General features: G+C 28.7%; 1 protein-coding gene across 1 annotated transcript in view; it reads left to right on the top strand.

The window, feature by feature from the left end:
* LOC148300213 (uncharacterized) overlaps positions 1 to 18442 on the top strand; it is a gene marked incomplete at both ends in the record, with an annotated part of 63860 nt that overhangs the window by 36931 nt on the left and 8487 nt on the right. Inside the window, one exon of the mRNA XM_088275103.1 lies at positions 3677 to 3810. Within this exon, the coding sequence (XP_088131229.1) occupies positions 3677 to 3810 (134 nt within the window). The remainder of the gene's footprint in view (positions 1 to 3676; positions 3811 to 18442) is intronic.

The following is an 18442-nucleotide window of genomic DNA, read 5'->3' as shown; positions in this document are numbered from 1 at the left end:
TTCAAACATAAATATAAAATAGAAACCCTTAAATGCAATCCATTAAAACAATAATAATTAAACAAAGGAACTAACGATATATTTTATAATTGAATATAAAATAAATATTTTTCGATATGTACAATATTTTTCATTATCAATATACAATATATTTATAATTCTAGAAAAAACAAAATTATACTTCTTATTGTAAAAAATATATCTCGATGAATAAATATGTATATTATGTGCAATTATTATCACAATATATTTTTCGCTCTTATTTTATTTGCTAATTTTATAATAAGAATATTAATTATCATTCATTTATTCGCTTGTTTTTGATTTCAGGCTATATTTCAATTTTGTAATGGTTTTTTTTGTTATTATTTAATATGTAGAGAAAACAAACACCGGGAGTAAATGAAGTATTTGAGTACAAGTATTTCGAGAAACTCCTAATATTTTGTATAAAAATAAAAAATTGTGAAAAGGGTAATTACGTTTTTATGTTCCTCCACTCAGTTGTGGTCTTAAAAGGTATGAAATTACCAACCCATCTCTTCCATTACCAACCTCTTTTGTATTAACTTCATAATTTACATTCTGGCAAAATAAAAAATATAATATTTTCAATCTTATATATATATATATATATATATATATATATATATATATATATATATATATATATATATATATATATATATATATATATATATATATATATATATATATATATATATATATATATATATATATATATATATATATATATATATATATATATATATATATATATATATATATATATATATATATATATATATAAATATTGTATGAAATGAGATAAAATTTGGCTGGTTTAAGTGATCACTTTACACACGTGTAACATTCACCAATTTTACCCATTATTGACAACCACACTACTCAAATTCTTGGAAGTTCTATATATATGAACCATTTTAGAAACCTTGTTCTTGAATCACTATAACTTCACTAGAGACATCTATTGGTGAGATGTCAAGAAGCTTTTTAATAAGCAGAAACTCTTCCAAGAATTTGAGTAGTGTGGTTGTCAATAATGGGTAGAAATGGTGAATGTTATACGTGTGTAAAGTGATCACTTAAACCACCCTATGACGGTCGTCAGCCCCGTTAATGCCCAGACTTCCATATTTTTCTTCATCTTTGATGAGATGTCAAAAAAAATCTATCTAAGTTGTTCGATAATCAACAAGAGAAGGTTTAGAAGGACTCAAGAATCAAGAAATATTAGGTGTTAAATTTTTGATAATATAGATTTGTTGTCAAATTATATCGATGTGTATATTTTTTATTATTTGTTAAGTATTATGAAATAAAACTACAAGCAAGTTTATAAAGCTATTTTAACTAAATCTCTATAAAGCTATTTTAACAATGTTATTCTTATTCATTTGATGGAAGTCTGGTTATCAAGCTACTCATACATAAACATAATGAATATGATTATCAAAACACGTATGTGTCAGCTAGAATTTCTATATGGGTGGGAGTTGCAATATTTTCTCAATAAATAATAAGTTATTACAATCATAAATATTCACTGTTTTCATAGACAAATTCTGTTTGCTGAAACGATTTATTGTTTAACCTTTGTTCTTGAATATTCAAGTTTATCAAATAAATTAGGTTATGAGTCTACTTACTTTTTTTAACAACTAAACGATGTTTGTCATTTTTTCAAATTTTTTGTAGGTGACACTCGAAATACGATCACTCAGACAAATGTATGGTAAACCGAAGTACGAGTTAAATTAATATTTAAATAGTGAAATAATGAGAGGCTGGGTGAAGAATGTAAATTAAATTAAGAAAGAGTTGTTTTGTTGATTACAATAATTCGAGATTTCGATAAGGACGAAAAAAAATCGACATTGATTGCTTTTGAATGCATTAAGACAAATATAACAAAACTGAATACACCACTTCTTTAAAAAAAAACTTTTTGCTGACGTTTTTATCTTTTTTAAACCCTTATCCGCACCCAATGGTGCATAGGGCACTGCATCATATAAACGCAGTGTTATCTTGATCGTTAACACATGTAGGAAAGGTGATCAGCTTTCTGCTTCAGGAACCAGTCCAGGGTAATATTGAATAAACATTAAAGTGAATATTTCACTTTTGTTTATTTAACCCCCCCCCCCCCCCCGGGAATCGAACCCCGGAATACCAGTACGGCAGTCAGCGTGCTGACCATTACGCTATGGATGCTGGCATTACTTTTTTTTTTTAATGGAGAGTATGAATATTAAGAACACAAGATATTAAAAATATCAAAAAGCTCACATTTATCTTAAAATTTCATAGAGGAAAACCATGAAACCTTGGGCTATTATTATCCATTTTACAAGAATGTTACTACATACAATCTCAGTTTACTCGGGTATTCCACAAAACGTGGTTAAAGTCTGCAGGAAACAATTTCCTCGCAATTTGCATCCCGCAGGAGGAATTACAAGGTTTGTGTCAATATTGGACAACCCCAATATGGTTCAAATTCGTTTGAAATTAGGGCAATCCAAATGTAACGGATCACTACAATATGAGTACGGTTCGGCCAAAGTAATCTGAACTCTATTGGCGAGGAATCCTAATTGTGGATATGGGAATGAACTTGCTTAATTTTCCCTAATCTAAACTCGTCTTTAACTTAAATTACCATAATGCTTGTTGTTTAACTAACAGTGTTGGAGAGAACTTTGTAATTCGAAGAACGATATGAATCCGTACTTTGCAATGATTTTAGCCTTGTAAGATGTAAATGTAATCAAATTTGAATATATATATAAAAAAAGATTGATCATTTTAATTCTCATCCATAAAAATAAATATTTAAATAAAGATTAAAGGTGTCTTAATTGAGAATTAGCATTTTTCATTTTTATACGAAAGAAGATGGAAGTATGAGTATTACAAGGTTCACGTTTGATATTATGGGTAATGCCCCTGGAATCTGGTTACGACCTAGACTTCCAACTTTTTTCATATAAAAATTATAGGCGACTCGTCTTAGTTAAGATACCTTTATCATATTTTGATTCGTAGGATAAATAATCCAAAGAAAAAATAAAATATCTGATAAAATTTAAAAAAACAGCTCTCTCACTGCGGTTATCCTAACCCCTTCATCTCTCTTTTGTGCGCAGGACTGATCAATCACCTTCATATATTATTTTTATTTTAAGTAAAGAAAAAAAAATTGTAAGCGTAAGATAATTGTTGTTTATACCAAATTTGACAAAAAGAAATAAACAAAATAACAGAACTGTTTTAACCCCTTTTTCTAAATAATTACGATAAAAATAAAAAATAAATGAATTTTTAAAACCTTTGCTCTTTTTGCCACCAGTTAAAGATTATTTAAATTGATTTCTTCTTTTAATTACAAGTTACAACTGTTGAAACCCGTTTGGTTACTAAATTGTATAATTTACATGCATTATGTATCTTATTGTAGATACAATATGATACATAATGCATGTATATATAAACGCTACAATAATCTTCTGCAATATGTTGCATTCGTTTAAAGTATATCACAGAAAAATCTACTTTATTAACGCCTCCTGTCCAATTTCCTTCGAAACATCTGCTTATTTTTAATACAAAGTAGACGGCAAAATTATTATACTTGAATATTTATTTACAGATGTACCAGCTCATAGGCCAGTTATCACTGGAGTCAAGCCAAGGTATAGAGCTGGATCACTTCTGAGGGCCAACTGTACCTGCAAACATTCAAGACCTGCAGCCAACCTCACTTGGTTCATTAATGGCCATCAGGTAAAAAATCTTTGTAATATTTTTGAATATTGATTTTTAAATACACACATCGTTCCACAAAAAAAAATATAATTTGAATTTCAATGCAGAAAAATATGTAAATGGAACATTTTATTAACAGTTGACAGATGATTAATTATACCCAATACTGTGAAAATAGGGAGATTCTTCTTATTATTTTTTGACATCTCATCAGATATGAAGAAGAATATGGAAGTCTGGGCATTTACGGGGCTGATAACCGTCATGTGTGAACCAATTTTGAAACATTGTTCTTGAATCATTAGAACTTTACTAGAGACATCTATTGGCGAGATGAAAAGAAGCTTTTTATTGAGCAGAAACACACTCAAAATGTTGTGAGATTCTTCTTCGTTCGTTACAGTTTGTGTGATGATTGGTTTGCTTCTTTCATGGTCAGTCTTCACCCGCCTCTATTCTCCACTCGTCTCTTCAACATAGAGTACCCGCTACAGCGCATGTCGGAGATAATTTGGTCCATGAAGATTGAGCGGAGTAGTTCTCTATAGTACCTGCCGCGTACCTCTTCGCGTACCTGCCCTCCGCGATCGTAAGAAACTGGCCTGGGTGTCTGTATATTATGGCTTATCCATTTGGCTCGCTCTTGTGTTACTTTATTTAGTAAGCATCTAGAATCTCCAGCCCTGATTGATACCTCGTTGTTTCCTACAATCTCCAACATGCGCCTGTTGCACCATTCCTCAAATGCTTCCAGCCGCCCCCACTCTGCCTGCCCGATAGTCCATCCATAAAAAATAAGCGATATGATTTGAATAAAATTATAAAGATTTCTTTATTATTATCTAAACAAAGAAGAAGAAGAATATATAAGCCTGAGGGCTTACACGGCTTCTACTTCTACCACTACTACTACTACTACTCACGCCGTTTCCCCTCAGGGGTAGACAGAGAGGATGGAACGCCACACTTTTCTGTCCTGACATACACTCCTCGCCTCCTTCACATATCTATACATCTAGTCATACATGCCCTCCGATTACGCAGACTTTTGACACCACCAGATTTTAGGTTCTGATAATAATCATTAATAAATATACAAGATTTTATATACTTTACTTTTTTCTGACTGCAATTCTAACCTTTGTTCGCTTATATATTGAATTGGTTTTTGGTTAGGTCAAGTTGGTTATGAAGGTTAAGTTAAGTTAGGTTTAATTCTAAAATTTGTTCCCCTACGTATTGTATTGGTATTTGGTTACCGTTTATAAAGTATTGATTGCAATTCCCAAGAAGATAATCATATCTGTATTTTTTTTTCTGAAATGTAATTTAATATTACCCTAGACTCTACCTGAAAAGAGAGATTAATCACCTTCCCTTACTGAGAACAATAAGAAAACAACCCTACTTAGAATCGATCAAGTGCTCTTTGCACCATTATGTGCGGAGAGGTCAGATGAGAAAATATGCCGTATGGCAAATATTGTACATTTCTGTGGGGTTGATAATAATTCCTAAATGCCTTGAAGTGAAGGAACCAGATGAGGCCTAGAATGTAGGTAGACCCAAAAATTTGCAGATGGTTATCATAAAGGACAAAACCGACTAAAGCCACAAGCTTGTCGTCTCAGTTACGATTATTGCGAATGTTTGAAAATGTCACTTACATGGTATGACTTGAAAATACACATGGCGTAATTTATCTTTTCTGTCTCATTATATCACTACATGTAACGAAGCTAGAAATAAACATTGGATTATCAGCAAAAATCCATTTATTATAACACGTCAAAAAATTCAAATGACAAATTAAAAAATATATATATTTTACAAAATAAACTCATACTAGATTTAAGATAAAATATTTTACAGTATTTTTAGTGTATCCAAATTATGTTCGAAATTCTGGGTTTGTCCACTAAAGAATTATTTTATAAAATTTTTTTTTGAAGCATTTACTTTGTGATTTTCCATTTTATAATTGAAATATTACTTTGTTTTAAATACATTTTAATTATAGAATCATGTTATGTTAATATCTCAAAAAAGGTAATGTTCATTGAAATCTCAACATAGATGAAGAAAATATGGGAGTCTTGGCATTTAAAGGGCTTATGACTTATCATGGGCTGGTTATGTGATCACTCTATACTTTACATATTTATCATTCTACAAATTTGAAAATAAATCTAAAAAATAACTCCTAAATGCAGAAAACCCAAATTTGTGAACAGATATTTGGACTCACATGAAAAGTGTGAATAAAGATGAGGAATACTTTACATGTCTGAATATTTACAGGAGTTACGACCTGTCGTGGATAGGTTTGAGTGACCACTCTCATACAAGTGTGATATTTACCGCTCAACCCATGATTGACCACTATGTGAAAGAAGGTGTCAATTGAAGCATAACTTTACCTTCCGAAATTTTTAGTGGTGTGGTTTATAATCATGGGTAGAATAGTGGATGTCTACATGTATAAAATGAGCACCTTAACCAGCCTATGTCAGTTCGTAAGGTTTCTAAATACACAGAATTCAAAAGTTTTCATCTATGCTGGGATATCAATGGAAAATGAAATTTGCTAGTAAAATCCTGCATTTTAAAATAATTACTTAAAATATTTACTACTTAACTTTGTATATATTTTTTAAATGTTTTAAAAATACATATGTTCGATGGCTAGCGACCATGACGGAGTAAATCCAGATGTGCCATATGCGGCAAAGGCGACCAGGCAATCTGACGATATACCTAAAGAAAAGTCAAGCCTAGACTTAACTTTTATTATTTTCGTGTCCATATATATATATATATATATATATATATATATATATATATATATATATATATATATATATATATATATATATATATATATATATATATATATATATATATATATATATATATATAAATAAACGATATAATATCACAGCGAAGCCCCCTTCCGGTAATATGATACGAAAATGGCGCTTTATAAAATGTCTTTATTATTTTATACTTAAAACATGAAAAAAGATTTCTTAAGTTACAAATAAGAACTAGAGCATTATAAAAATCAGTTTACAAATAAAGTGGTGTAACTTTTATTTATTCAGTCTTCTAGATTAAAAAAAAACAGGTTTAATAGGATTACAAGCAAATGTTCCTATCTGAAGGTGGAGTTTATATGAATAAGAAGCTCTATGAAGGTTGTCAGTAATACACTCGATTTTCGCATAGTTATTTCATTGAAAGCTTCACGGGGTGACATTTCCCATTCGATCACAAATATGATTGACAGTTTGACGTTTGTAGGAAAAGTATTTTTCTGTTTACGACCGCGACATAAATTATTCAAATATTTCACCGCAAATAAAATCTTAGATGAATCAACCGATTTCAAAGAAATACTTGACTTTGATTCAACATTTTTTAATTAAAGTTTAACTTGGTAAATACCACATTTGAGATAGTGGTAATTACCAAGTTATACTTCAATTAAAAATGGATAGATATTTAACAAAAAGTGACGGCCAAATTAATGAATGAAATTAATTAAACCTGGAAATAAACATTGAGAAAAATATTAAAATATTTACGGTACTTTTATTTGATTGCAGTATGCAGAATACATTTTTTTATAAAGAAGTTCTTTAGAAACCACAAAACAATATTTTGTTTGCAACAATGAACAAATGAATTAGTTTCTACTTCATGATTTCCGGTTTCGGAATAACCATTCTATCAATCGGTCAACTGTAGACATCTATAGTTCACTTTATGATAGAATGATTATCCCGAAACCAAAAGTCATGAAAAAGTGTTTCTAAGTGGTATTACACAATGTGAACGATAAACGATAAGGTGAGTGTTAAATTGTCATACCATAAAGTTAAAAATGATTTTTGTATCCAAAATAAATAAATCTGTGTTTTTGATTTGTAAAATAAGTCCATAATTTTTCCATCCAAGGTGATAGATATATTATATATTTACTATAAATGTACTTTTACACCTTTAAAATTCGTTGTGTAAAATCCAACACAACCCTGCTTTGGAAAAGTCTTTTTTTATACACCTGTGTCTGGCGAATGTAAGTCAAGATAGGAGCAGAGAAAGACCTCGAAAAACTTAGCACGATCAAGTATTTCAACTACTTGAAAGTGGTCAGGTCTCAAGTCAGAATAATCGACGGGTACCTATATAATAGGAGATGCATAGAATGTGGAAGAGGCGAAGAATATTTGAAAAGCTAGAGAGTGTGGCGTTCTATTATCTCTGCTTACAGTTGCGGAGAAATGGCGTGATGGTTAGTTAGATAGTAAACATATATATTAGGGTTATCTCTCCATACATCCAAAGATTGCTTTTTTGAAATAAAAGATTTTATTAATCCTGTAAACAGCAAAACTAAAATCCGATGGGAGGAAAACCTCTCTGCTGACGTAAGCGTATTCTAATCACGTTCGGGAATCATTGCTATCCCAATTACTATGCGAAGAGCTATATCTAAACGGTAGAACGACAGTGAAATAAGTGCCAAAGGATCTGTATTAAGATCTAAATCAGAATAAAAGAACACGAAATGTTTTCACAATACATTTTTTTTAAACACCTGACACAATTTTGTTTGCGTTGAATTGACTACTTGCCATCGAACCAGACCGGCTCGTTGAATGAGTTTTATTTTTCGATAATTCAAACCAAACTTGTCAGTCTTATCGTATATGATTGTTGTGGATATAAACTAAGTTTACTTTTTTATTTATTGTTTCGGCATTAACTTTGTGGTAAGACATGTTACAATGAGTAAAGAAAACAGTTGTTTTTTACCACTTGAGTTTTATTATAGACTACATGTTTCAGATGTTAAACTTCCATCATTCAGGTCTGTATGATAACTAAAATATAAAATATAAAATTGTTCTATAAATAAGGAGAGGGGAAAGTTAGGGGGAGGGGGTTAGTCAAGGGTCGGAGTTTGAAAACGAAGGAAAAATGGAAAGCTTATCAATAGAACAATTTTATATTTTATACAACATTTTGAGTGTGTCCAAATACTTGTTCACAAAATCTGGATTATCTCCAATTACAGGAGTTATATTCATATTATTTTTTGACATCTCATCAAAGATGAAGAAGAATATGGAAGTCTGGGCATTTACGGGGTATTTGGACACACTCAAAATGTTGTAAATAAATTATCTGGTCAAATTATAAGCTTAATAATAAAAATGAAAATGGTATTTTCTGGCGTTTCTCATGTGTGTGATTATAATCCGGGATTCGGATCTCACATACTAATATAAGAGTTTCTGCTTAATAAAAAGCTTCTTTACATCTCACCAATAGATGTCTCTAGTGAAGTTTTAGTGATTCATGAACAAGGTTTCTAAATTGGTTCATATATATAGAACTTCCAAGAATTTGAGTAGTGTGGTTGTCAATAATGGGTAGAATTGGTGAATGTTACACGTGTGTAAAGTGATCACTCAAACCAGCCTATGACGGTCGTAAGCCCCGTAAATGCCCAGACTTCCATATTCTTCTTCATCTTTGATGAGATGTCAAAAAATAATATTATATTTTATATTTTAGTTACTATACAGACCTGAATGATGGAAGTTTAACTTCTGAAACATGTAGTCTATAATAAAACTCAAGTGGTAAAAAACAAGTGTTTTCTTTAATCATTGTAACTAAGTTTACCATGGAAAAACATTGTATAATAATACACGTGTGTTGTGGACAAAAAAAGTCACTTATTATGTAAGTTTGTTTTTTCCAAAGAAATTTTACTAGAAACAAATAAGTGAATTACTTAATTTTTGATAAAAATGTGAAAGTCAGGACAACTGTATGTCTAAGAACCTCGAATTTGATGGTTTATGAAATCATTTGTGAAACGCCTGATTTATTTTTATATTTTTCTACAATTTCATTATTAAGATTTCCAAATTTGTAACCTCTCTATTTGTTACTTTGTTTTTAATGTAGGAATGTATTTTTGTTCTTAATTTTATTAGTATCTTTCATTAGTTTTTTTCTTATTTTTATTTTGCTCAAACATAAATTTTGTATTATTTAATTTGATAAATATCATTATATTGTGTATAAAATATACATTTCAGAGACTTTCTGAGACCAAACCAATATGGAGCTAGGGCAAGAAAAGGGAAACGATCAAGAATAAGTATTGAAAAAAAGTGGATATTTAATGGTTTTTTTTATTTTGTGTTTAGTTGCAAGATAGGAATAATTAATTATGAATAGAGATTTTTAAAAGAAAATTAAAAAAAAATATATAAACACAAAAAGAAATCCATTGATAATACACGTAAGGTGGCATGGTGAGCCTCCTCACAAAAAATCATGTACGTGTATATCTATTTACGAATGCTTGTATGAATGTATATGTTCATACATATATATTTTCAACATAATAAAAAATAATATGGACATATTTTTCTGTTCATAATACGTGAAATGCCAAAATGAATGTCGTTTTTTTTCATAACATGAATTTTACAACACAGAACATCTCGTTCCATGTTATATCCTCAGAATCTATACAGTTACATATTATTTATTTTTCTACTACTTTAGTTTATTACAAGCCCCATTACGTAGAAAAATACCATCACAGGTTGTAATAAAATGAAATGGCTCCACAAATATACACGTGTGTACATACATGTTCATGTAGCATTGTATACGTATGTTTGTTGCCATGTGTATGTCAACTCCTGTTACTTTAGTTATACCATATAAAAGGACTCCATTAGTAAATTAACGCTTAGATACAAAAATGTGTTCGACAACAGGATTTTCCCGGAAAGGTACAAGGGACGCGTGTTTTTTCTAGACATTACTTCGTGGAAAAAATATTTTTTATTTACGAGTTTTCTCGAAATGCAGAGTTTATACTTTACGGTCTCGTTCGTTCGCAACCATCAGGACTGATAATTTAAAAAAATATGACTATATATTTTTAGATTAATGTAGTATATTAGAGCCGTTTTCTGCCAACTTTTTCTGTTCAAGGTACACCTGCCAAATCAAGAGTTTTTAGAGGTACACCAAAGAAAAAAACTAAGCTTATTTAAAATGATATTAAAATTAATATAATCTATATTTATATAACAAATTATGTTAAATGCGATCGTTCTTAGGCGTTCTATTTTTTTATTATTTAACAGTCAGAGACAAAAAATTCCAACTCACACGCTTTTTGCGCAACAATTCGCCTTGCTCGCATAGCTTTCAGATATTTGTAGGTGCATTCACAAAACCAGACTTTTTTACACCAGTGTGCCGCGGCACACACTTTGCGGAACACTGTATTAGAGTATCTAGAGATTGGTTTAGTTAATGACAATTTTTAATAAATTATAAAATTATGCGTCAATTCATATATGTATACATTCATAATAGAAGAAAATGCAATTATGTTAGTAAATGATATAAAATTTTGAGTAAAATAAGTAAATTATTAGGATATAAGAATTCACTCCACATTTATAACTTTATTTTTTAACTCAGCAAATAACAAATAATTTTTGACATCTCATCAAAGATGAAGAAGAATATGGAAGTCTGTTTTTTTTTTGTGTGGTTGTCAATAATGGGTAAAATTGGTGAATGTTACACGTGTGTAAAGTGATCACTTAAACCAGCCTATGACGGTCGTCAGCCCCGTAAATGCCCAGACTTCCATATTTTTCTTTGTTTTGGTGGGATGTCAAAAATAATATGAAAATAACACCTGTAATTGGAGATAATCCAGATTTTGTGAACAAGTATTTGGACACACTCAAAATGTTGTAAATAACAAATTGATAAAAAATCTTTTATTTTTATCTTACAACACTCTGATACAATATTTTCGTAGTTAAGTGTAATTTTTGTTTTTTTTTATAATTAAGTTTTAAAAAAATTTTAATACTTACGGTTCAATTATTTTCTATTTGTTTAAATTAGGTTTATATTTACATTGTATAAATATTATGTTTTACAGATATCGCGCCTCAAATACTTCAATGTAGTCAGGTCAGGAGTGAAAATAATTGACGGGTTTGTGTGAGGAGACGCATGAATGTGAAAGAGCTGAAGATTGTTTACAAAGTCAGATCGGTGTGGTGTTTTATTCTCTATGCCTATTCCTCTAGGGAAACAGAGTAATGCTTTGTTAGTTTGTTTTTTTTTTATTATTTTCTTTTTTTCGTATTTAAATTGATTGAATTAAAATAAACTTCATGACTTCAGCCTTAAGACCTATGTTAAAAAAAATGTATTTCATTTATTAATTTTTGACTCTCACGGCTAAAGAAAATAAACATCCGCGGAAAAAGAGGGAAAAAAATGTTTGTACCTTTTTTCATTTTCTTAGAACATGTTCCTTTAATATTCTTTTCAAATTCACTCAGCGGAGGTACGAGGAAACGGGATTCCTATTTCTTATAAGGGAATGCCGAAGTTAATAGCAGATAGCAAACAGCAAATGGAGATTATAGAATCTCCCAGTAAATAATTATTTACCCGGGAAAGCTTGCCTCCTGCCTAAGGCGGATTTTTTAATAGATTTTTTTCCAAGAATCTTGAATTACTTTTCGGCTCATTGCCTCGTGGCTATCATTTTGATTGAACGTCAAAAAGAAAGTGAAAATTCCTATTCCATCGTTTCGATTGCCAATTTCAAGTTTTCTGTATAATTTGCCTATACAGATCAGTTCAAATTACAAATTGAATCAAAAGATTAGTGTACTCTGATATCATTTTATGACTTTTTCACGCCTTATTCAAGATAATTAAAATTTTATGACCTTCTCTCCAGCTAAAAGTGTTACAAGAGATCAATAAGTAGACATTTGAAACTCAAATAATTCTAATGAATAATAACTAGCTACCATTACGCTGTTTCCCCGTTAGGCAGATGACCTCGCTTCCTCTATATACATCTAGTCATTCATGCCCTCCGATTACATAGACTTTTGACACCACCAGATTTTAAGTTATGACTGATCTGATTGTGCCAAGTCTTTCTCGGCTGTCCTCAGCTTGTTCTCCCGCACACACACTTTCTCAGTCATTCTCTCGTTATCCATTCGTTTAAAATACCCAACAAATATCTTACGAAAGTTAAAAACTTTTTTGCAAAATTCTTCATAACTTAAATTTTAATTTGTGATTATTTATACAAATGTTGGTCTGTTCATAGACAAATTTTAATATTCTGTGTTATACTAAAATCAATTATGTTAGAATTGATTTTAGTATAATACAGAATATTAAATAAATGTGAAGCTCATAAAAAAATGTGAAGTTTTTACAAGAATTCTTAAAGCATTTTTTTTTTAAATTTCATTTAGAGAAGCTGCGACTTTGCGACTAGTAGATGATGAATATTCGACAGCAAATAATGCATACTTTAATAAAGAACTTTAACCTATAGAGAATCAATTTTATGTTAAGATGTAAATAAAATTTGAAATATTTATGTATTTGTTTTTTTTTTCTGGGATGCTTTTATAAACTTTTGGTTATATTAGTTATATAGCACACTCTAACTAAACTAAGAAAAAAGAAAACAGAAATCACACATTTTAAATTTGTGTTGATTCACAGAGCTTGTGAATCATTTATGACAATATTATAAATTTGTGAAACAACAATGCAATCGAAAACATTGAAAATGCTAAATGACAGCACTGTCTGCCATGAGAAGTGTTTAGTGTTGGGCGTTTTGCTGTTACGTATTACAAATGATACTGCCATAGCGGTCAAAAAAGCTGTTGAATTAACATTTTTATACCCGTTAACTGCTACGTTTTTATCTTTATCTATTAATGACAATGACAGCGCTGTTAAGCAGAATGCTGTCTGCCATGAGTAATCATCAACGTACGTGATATTTTATCATAAATGGAGGTGGTATTTAATTATAAAGATATGTGGTATTTGATCATAAACGTGATATTTAATCATAAATGCTTGTGACATTCAATGATAAACGTATGACGTATTTCTTCATAAACGTACGTGATATTAAATCATAAATGTATGTTATATATTTGATCTTATCATAACATTTATACTAATATTAAATAACAATCATAAAACAAATAGCTTTATGTTTTTTTTTTCTTCATAATCCTCTCCTTCAATATTTCAGTAAAAAAATAATCGCATAAAATAAAAGTTAAGGTCATTTTTATTTTCATAATCATTATACAAGGAATATGTAAGTCAATATTAGGAATTTCGTAAAAGTGCAGAAGTTGCGAGAAAAAGTTGGCCAAAATTGAAAATTTGGGGATGAAGTAGGATGCATAGATGGGTTATAAGAGTTAGCAAGGATAGGGTATCAGGGGAGGATTTACTGGTTGGTTGGGAGGAGTGGATGGGTTGACGTGGGTGTAGGGTTGGTCGGTCGGGTGAATAGGGTGTCGCCGCCACGGCGCCACAGGAAGAATTCATGTGGGGAAGTTCCTTTATGACGGGTCGCCTTGGAACAATGGAATTAATATGACGGACAGTAAATACGTACATCAAAGGATTTACAGCATGCGGAAAAAGAATTTGTGACGTTAATAAAAATGCAAAGAATTTTGCTTATGAATTTACGTGCGCTTTCAACGGTGGTGTTATGAAATAATACAATAGAAGGATATTGTGACTATATCATAAATACAATAAAATATAAATAATACTTTAAAATATAATAAGTAACTGAATATTCAGTAGAATTATAAAGAATTAAAATTTTATTGTATTTTATTTTCAAAACATTTTAATATTCAGTTAAAATTTTGTAAAAATATGAATCGCATTTTTTGTTAAAGAAACTCAACGCACAACTAGTTTAATTTTCAATGCTAAAAATTCTAACTTCTAGTGGAAAAACATCCAATTCTTGGTGCTGAAGTAGCAAAAGCACTCTTGCTTAATTTTCTATGATAACTGCGAGCTGGTTATATTAAAAACTCATGTTTATATATTTCTACGTGTTTTAATTTAAGGCGCATATGATAAAAAAATTTACGTTTTATATTAATTAAAGAAATCAAAGTTATAAGTTTTGTCGATGTTGCCTAAACAGAAAGTTTTTCAATTCTCGAATAAATACAATATTTTGAATCGAAGAATCTTCAATTTCTGAAAGATTGGGAAGAAAAATAAATATAAAAAAATACTTGAAATTTACTTTTAAAATAATGCGCTTTTACTCAAATGCCTACTTTAACTTGCGTATTTTAAATTACCAAAAACTTGTAATATGGTTTAAGATAATAATATTCTTAAATTCACCTGTGATAGGAGCAGAAGTGGACGGGCAAAGTAATAATTTAGAATTTTGTAGAGAAATACTAGGTCAGCTTTGTTTGTACGGGTTTGAAGGGGTTTGAGGTGACGTAAATTTAAGATTAACTTTCTTTGTGCCCTTGAGGTAGTGTCTAATGAAATAGAGGTTTACATATATATATTATATATATATATATATATATATATATTTATATATATATATATATATATATATATATATATATATATATATATATATATATATATATATATATATATATATATATATATATATAAATATATATATATATATATATATATATATATATATATATATATATATATATATAAATATATATATATATATATATATACATATATATATATATAATATATATATATATATATATATATATATATATATATATATATATATATATATATATATTTATATATATATATATATATATATATATATATATATATATATATATATATATATATATATATATATATATATATATATATATATATATATATATATTATATATATTTATATATATATATATATATATATATATATATATATATATATATATATATATATATATATATATATATATATATATATATATATATATGTATATATATATATATATATATATATATATATATATATATAATATATATATATATATATATATATATATATATTATATATATATATATATATATATATATATATATATATAAATATATATAAACATATATATATACACATATATATATATATATATATATATATATATATATAATATATATATATATATATATATATATATATATATATATATATATATATATATATATATATATATATATATATATATATATATATATATATATATATATATATATATATATATGTATATATATATATATGTAAATTTATAAAAGTATATTTATTTTACTTCTTAATTTTAAAATGAATACCTTGATTTATATTATTTCTTATTAAACGATTTTATTTTTTATCTTGTACTTGTAGATTTATTAGGAATAGAATATTAAAAGAAAACGGTATATTTATGCGAATAATTGTATATATGTAGATTGTACATATCCACAGAAAACCCATTTTTATCTCTTAGTGGCATGACCACACGCCAGTCCCAAGTAAATATAATTACATATTGACGGCCGTACTAGGGGCGCATATGCGGCAAACAATTTCATTTCGCTATCGAGATGTGTCGCCCTTTTCCAGAACATCCCTAATGGAAACCACTCGATACGCATTACTTGGATAAACAACCCCGGCCCGCCATAAATCTCTCGGTAAATTGTTTGCGCCCGTCAACATCCCCCTACCCCATCTCGTGTATGAAAATGAATTGACATATCTTGCAATGTGGCATGGGACCTGTTTATGGATTCTTCCGGGTCATTCCGCTCCGATAATTGGATCAATTTGCGATCACATTTGATTATGCCGAATATTTCGCTCTATTTTATCGTAGAATGGATGAAAGCATTTAGAAAACAGTACCTGCCATAAAAGAAAAGTAAAATATAAAATTCCATGAAAGAAATAAACATTTAAAGTGTATCCACGATTTTCTCGGAAGGTTTTGTCATATCGTGAAATTCCTCGAATTCGTGATTCAATAATTTTATAAAGAAAAATCAGCGAATCAAAACAAGAGCACAATGAGTTCAAAAGTAGCTAAATAGTAAAATAATATAATTGGCATCAAATTTTTAAAATGTTTATGATAGTAAAAAATGCTCAGGTTTTAATCAAACAACTGCATTTCAAGTTTATTTTATTTTTTGTATGATGCTAAAAACGATTTTTATCACTAAAAACTCAATTTTGTATTATATATATATTTTTTAAGGTAATTATGTTTTTAAATAAATCAATTATTTAAATTGATTGAAATTCTTAAAGAATGAAAATATTTTTAATCAAATCTGTAAAAAGCATGTAACAGTAATTATAAGACTTATTGTAAAAAACATCTCGAGTCATTTTTATATATGAATAAACATAAGAGGGGATAGACCTAGCATTTCTGAATAAACATTTTGAGATACTCAAATTAAATACAAATAATTTCAAAACTCAACATTATTTATTTTACTTTCAGTATCTTATGTAGGAATGAAATATGTTGGCGAAATTTGTTAATTATTCCTTACTTAAATAATGTTCAGTGGGCCGTAGGAACTATGGTCACTATTCAGTAAGTATCTTTGTTTACTTAATACGTACAATTATGTAGGGCAGTAAACATCATATATCACGCGATTTGACAAGCTTATTTGTTTGCTAACGTCGGAAATGGGTAAATGTGATGGTTTCGTATTACAGTAAATTGGTCTTTTGTCTTCAATTCATACCGCTCTGATAGTGCCATGCTATCTTCTTTCTAACGGCCTTCCGCGCGGTAGAAAATTTTAAATTTTCCGGTTAAATATTTAAATATATGCGCATTGATTTCAAGCATTTTCAGCGATTGTTTTTGTATAAAGGCAACAATAAATAGCTAAAGAAAAACTAGTCATATAAAAGGTGATTGTCAATATAATAGTCGATGGTTAGTTTAAAGCAATTGAAATGGACTTTTCTGCTATAATATATATAGATAATAACTTCTCTTCCGTACATACTTTTATTTTACCTTGTACGAGTATATATATGGAGTCAAAGTATGATATAGTAGAGCAGCTAAATGTGTCTTAAACAAAGACAACAAAACACTGTAGTAAATATGTAAAAATCTCTTATTTGTAAATTTATCTTGTATATAGAGTAGGATACAAACACTTAAGGATTTTTTTTTTAAATGGCGATTGTATGTTTTTGTTGGCATTATCTAATTCGATATAGATGTTTTTGAATTTCACCATTCCCCTCTTCTGTTTGTAAGGACACATTTCCTATTTATAAATTTATTACTTCCCAATTCACATCAGTTTTTTTTGTTTTAAATACAACTTTACAAACTCAAAAGTAAACGCATATCAATAAATCAGTAAATTATATCATAATCCCCAAGTAACCGGCTGTTAGTTTAATTCGTTATGCTGATCTGTGAAAATAATTACAATTACGTAGCTGTAATAATGTAACGAAGTAATAATGAGTACCTTTGGGTCAAAATAGTAAGGTGGGATAGATTTATATTTGCGCACGAGAGAAAATTTTCGATTTTTTGTTTGTTTTCAAATAAACAATCAACTTTCTAAATTTGATAAATATGGAGAAAATTACGAATTTCACTCAGTGTATAAAGTGGTTGCCCAAACAATTGGTTTTAATCTCGGTAAATACCAACGATTGCAATTAAACAAA

This window comes from Brachycentrus maculatus, unplaced genomic scaffold, assembly GCF_059751285.1.
Source record: "Brachycentrus maculatus isolate JH-2025_06_01 unplaced genomic scaffold, ASM5975128v1 h1tg000783l, whole genome shotgun sequence".
NCBI lineage: Eukaryota > Metazoa > Arthropoda > Insecta > Trichoptera > Brachycentridae > Brachycentrus > Brachycentrus maculatus.
The sequence above is the reverse complement of the archived record's forward strand: the minus strand, read 5'-3'. Positions and strand labels throughout refer to the sequence as shown.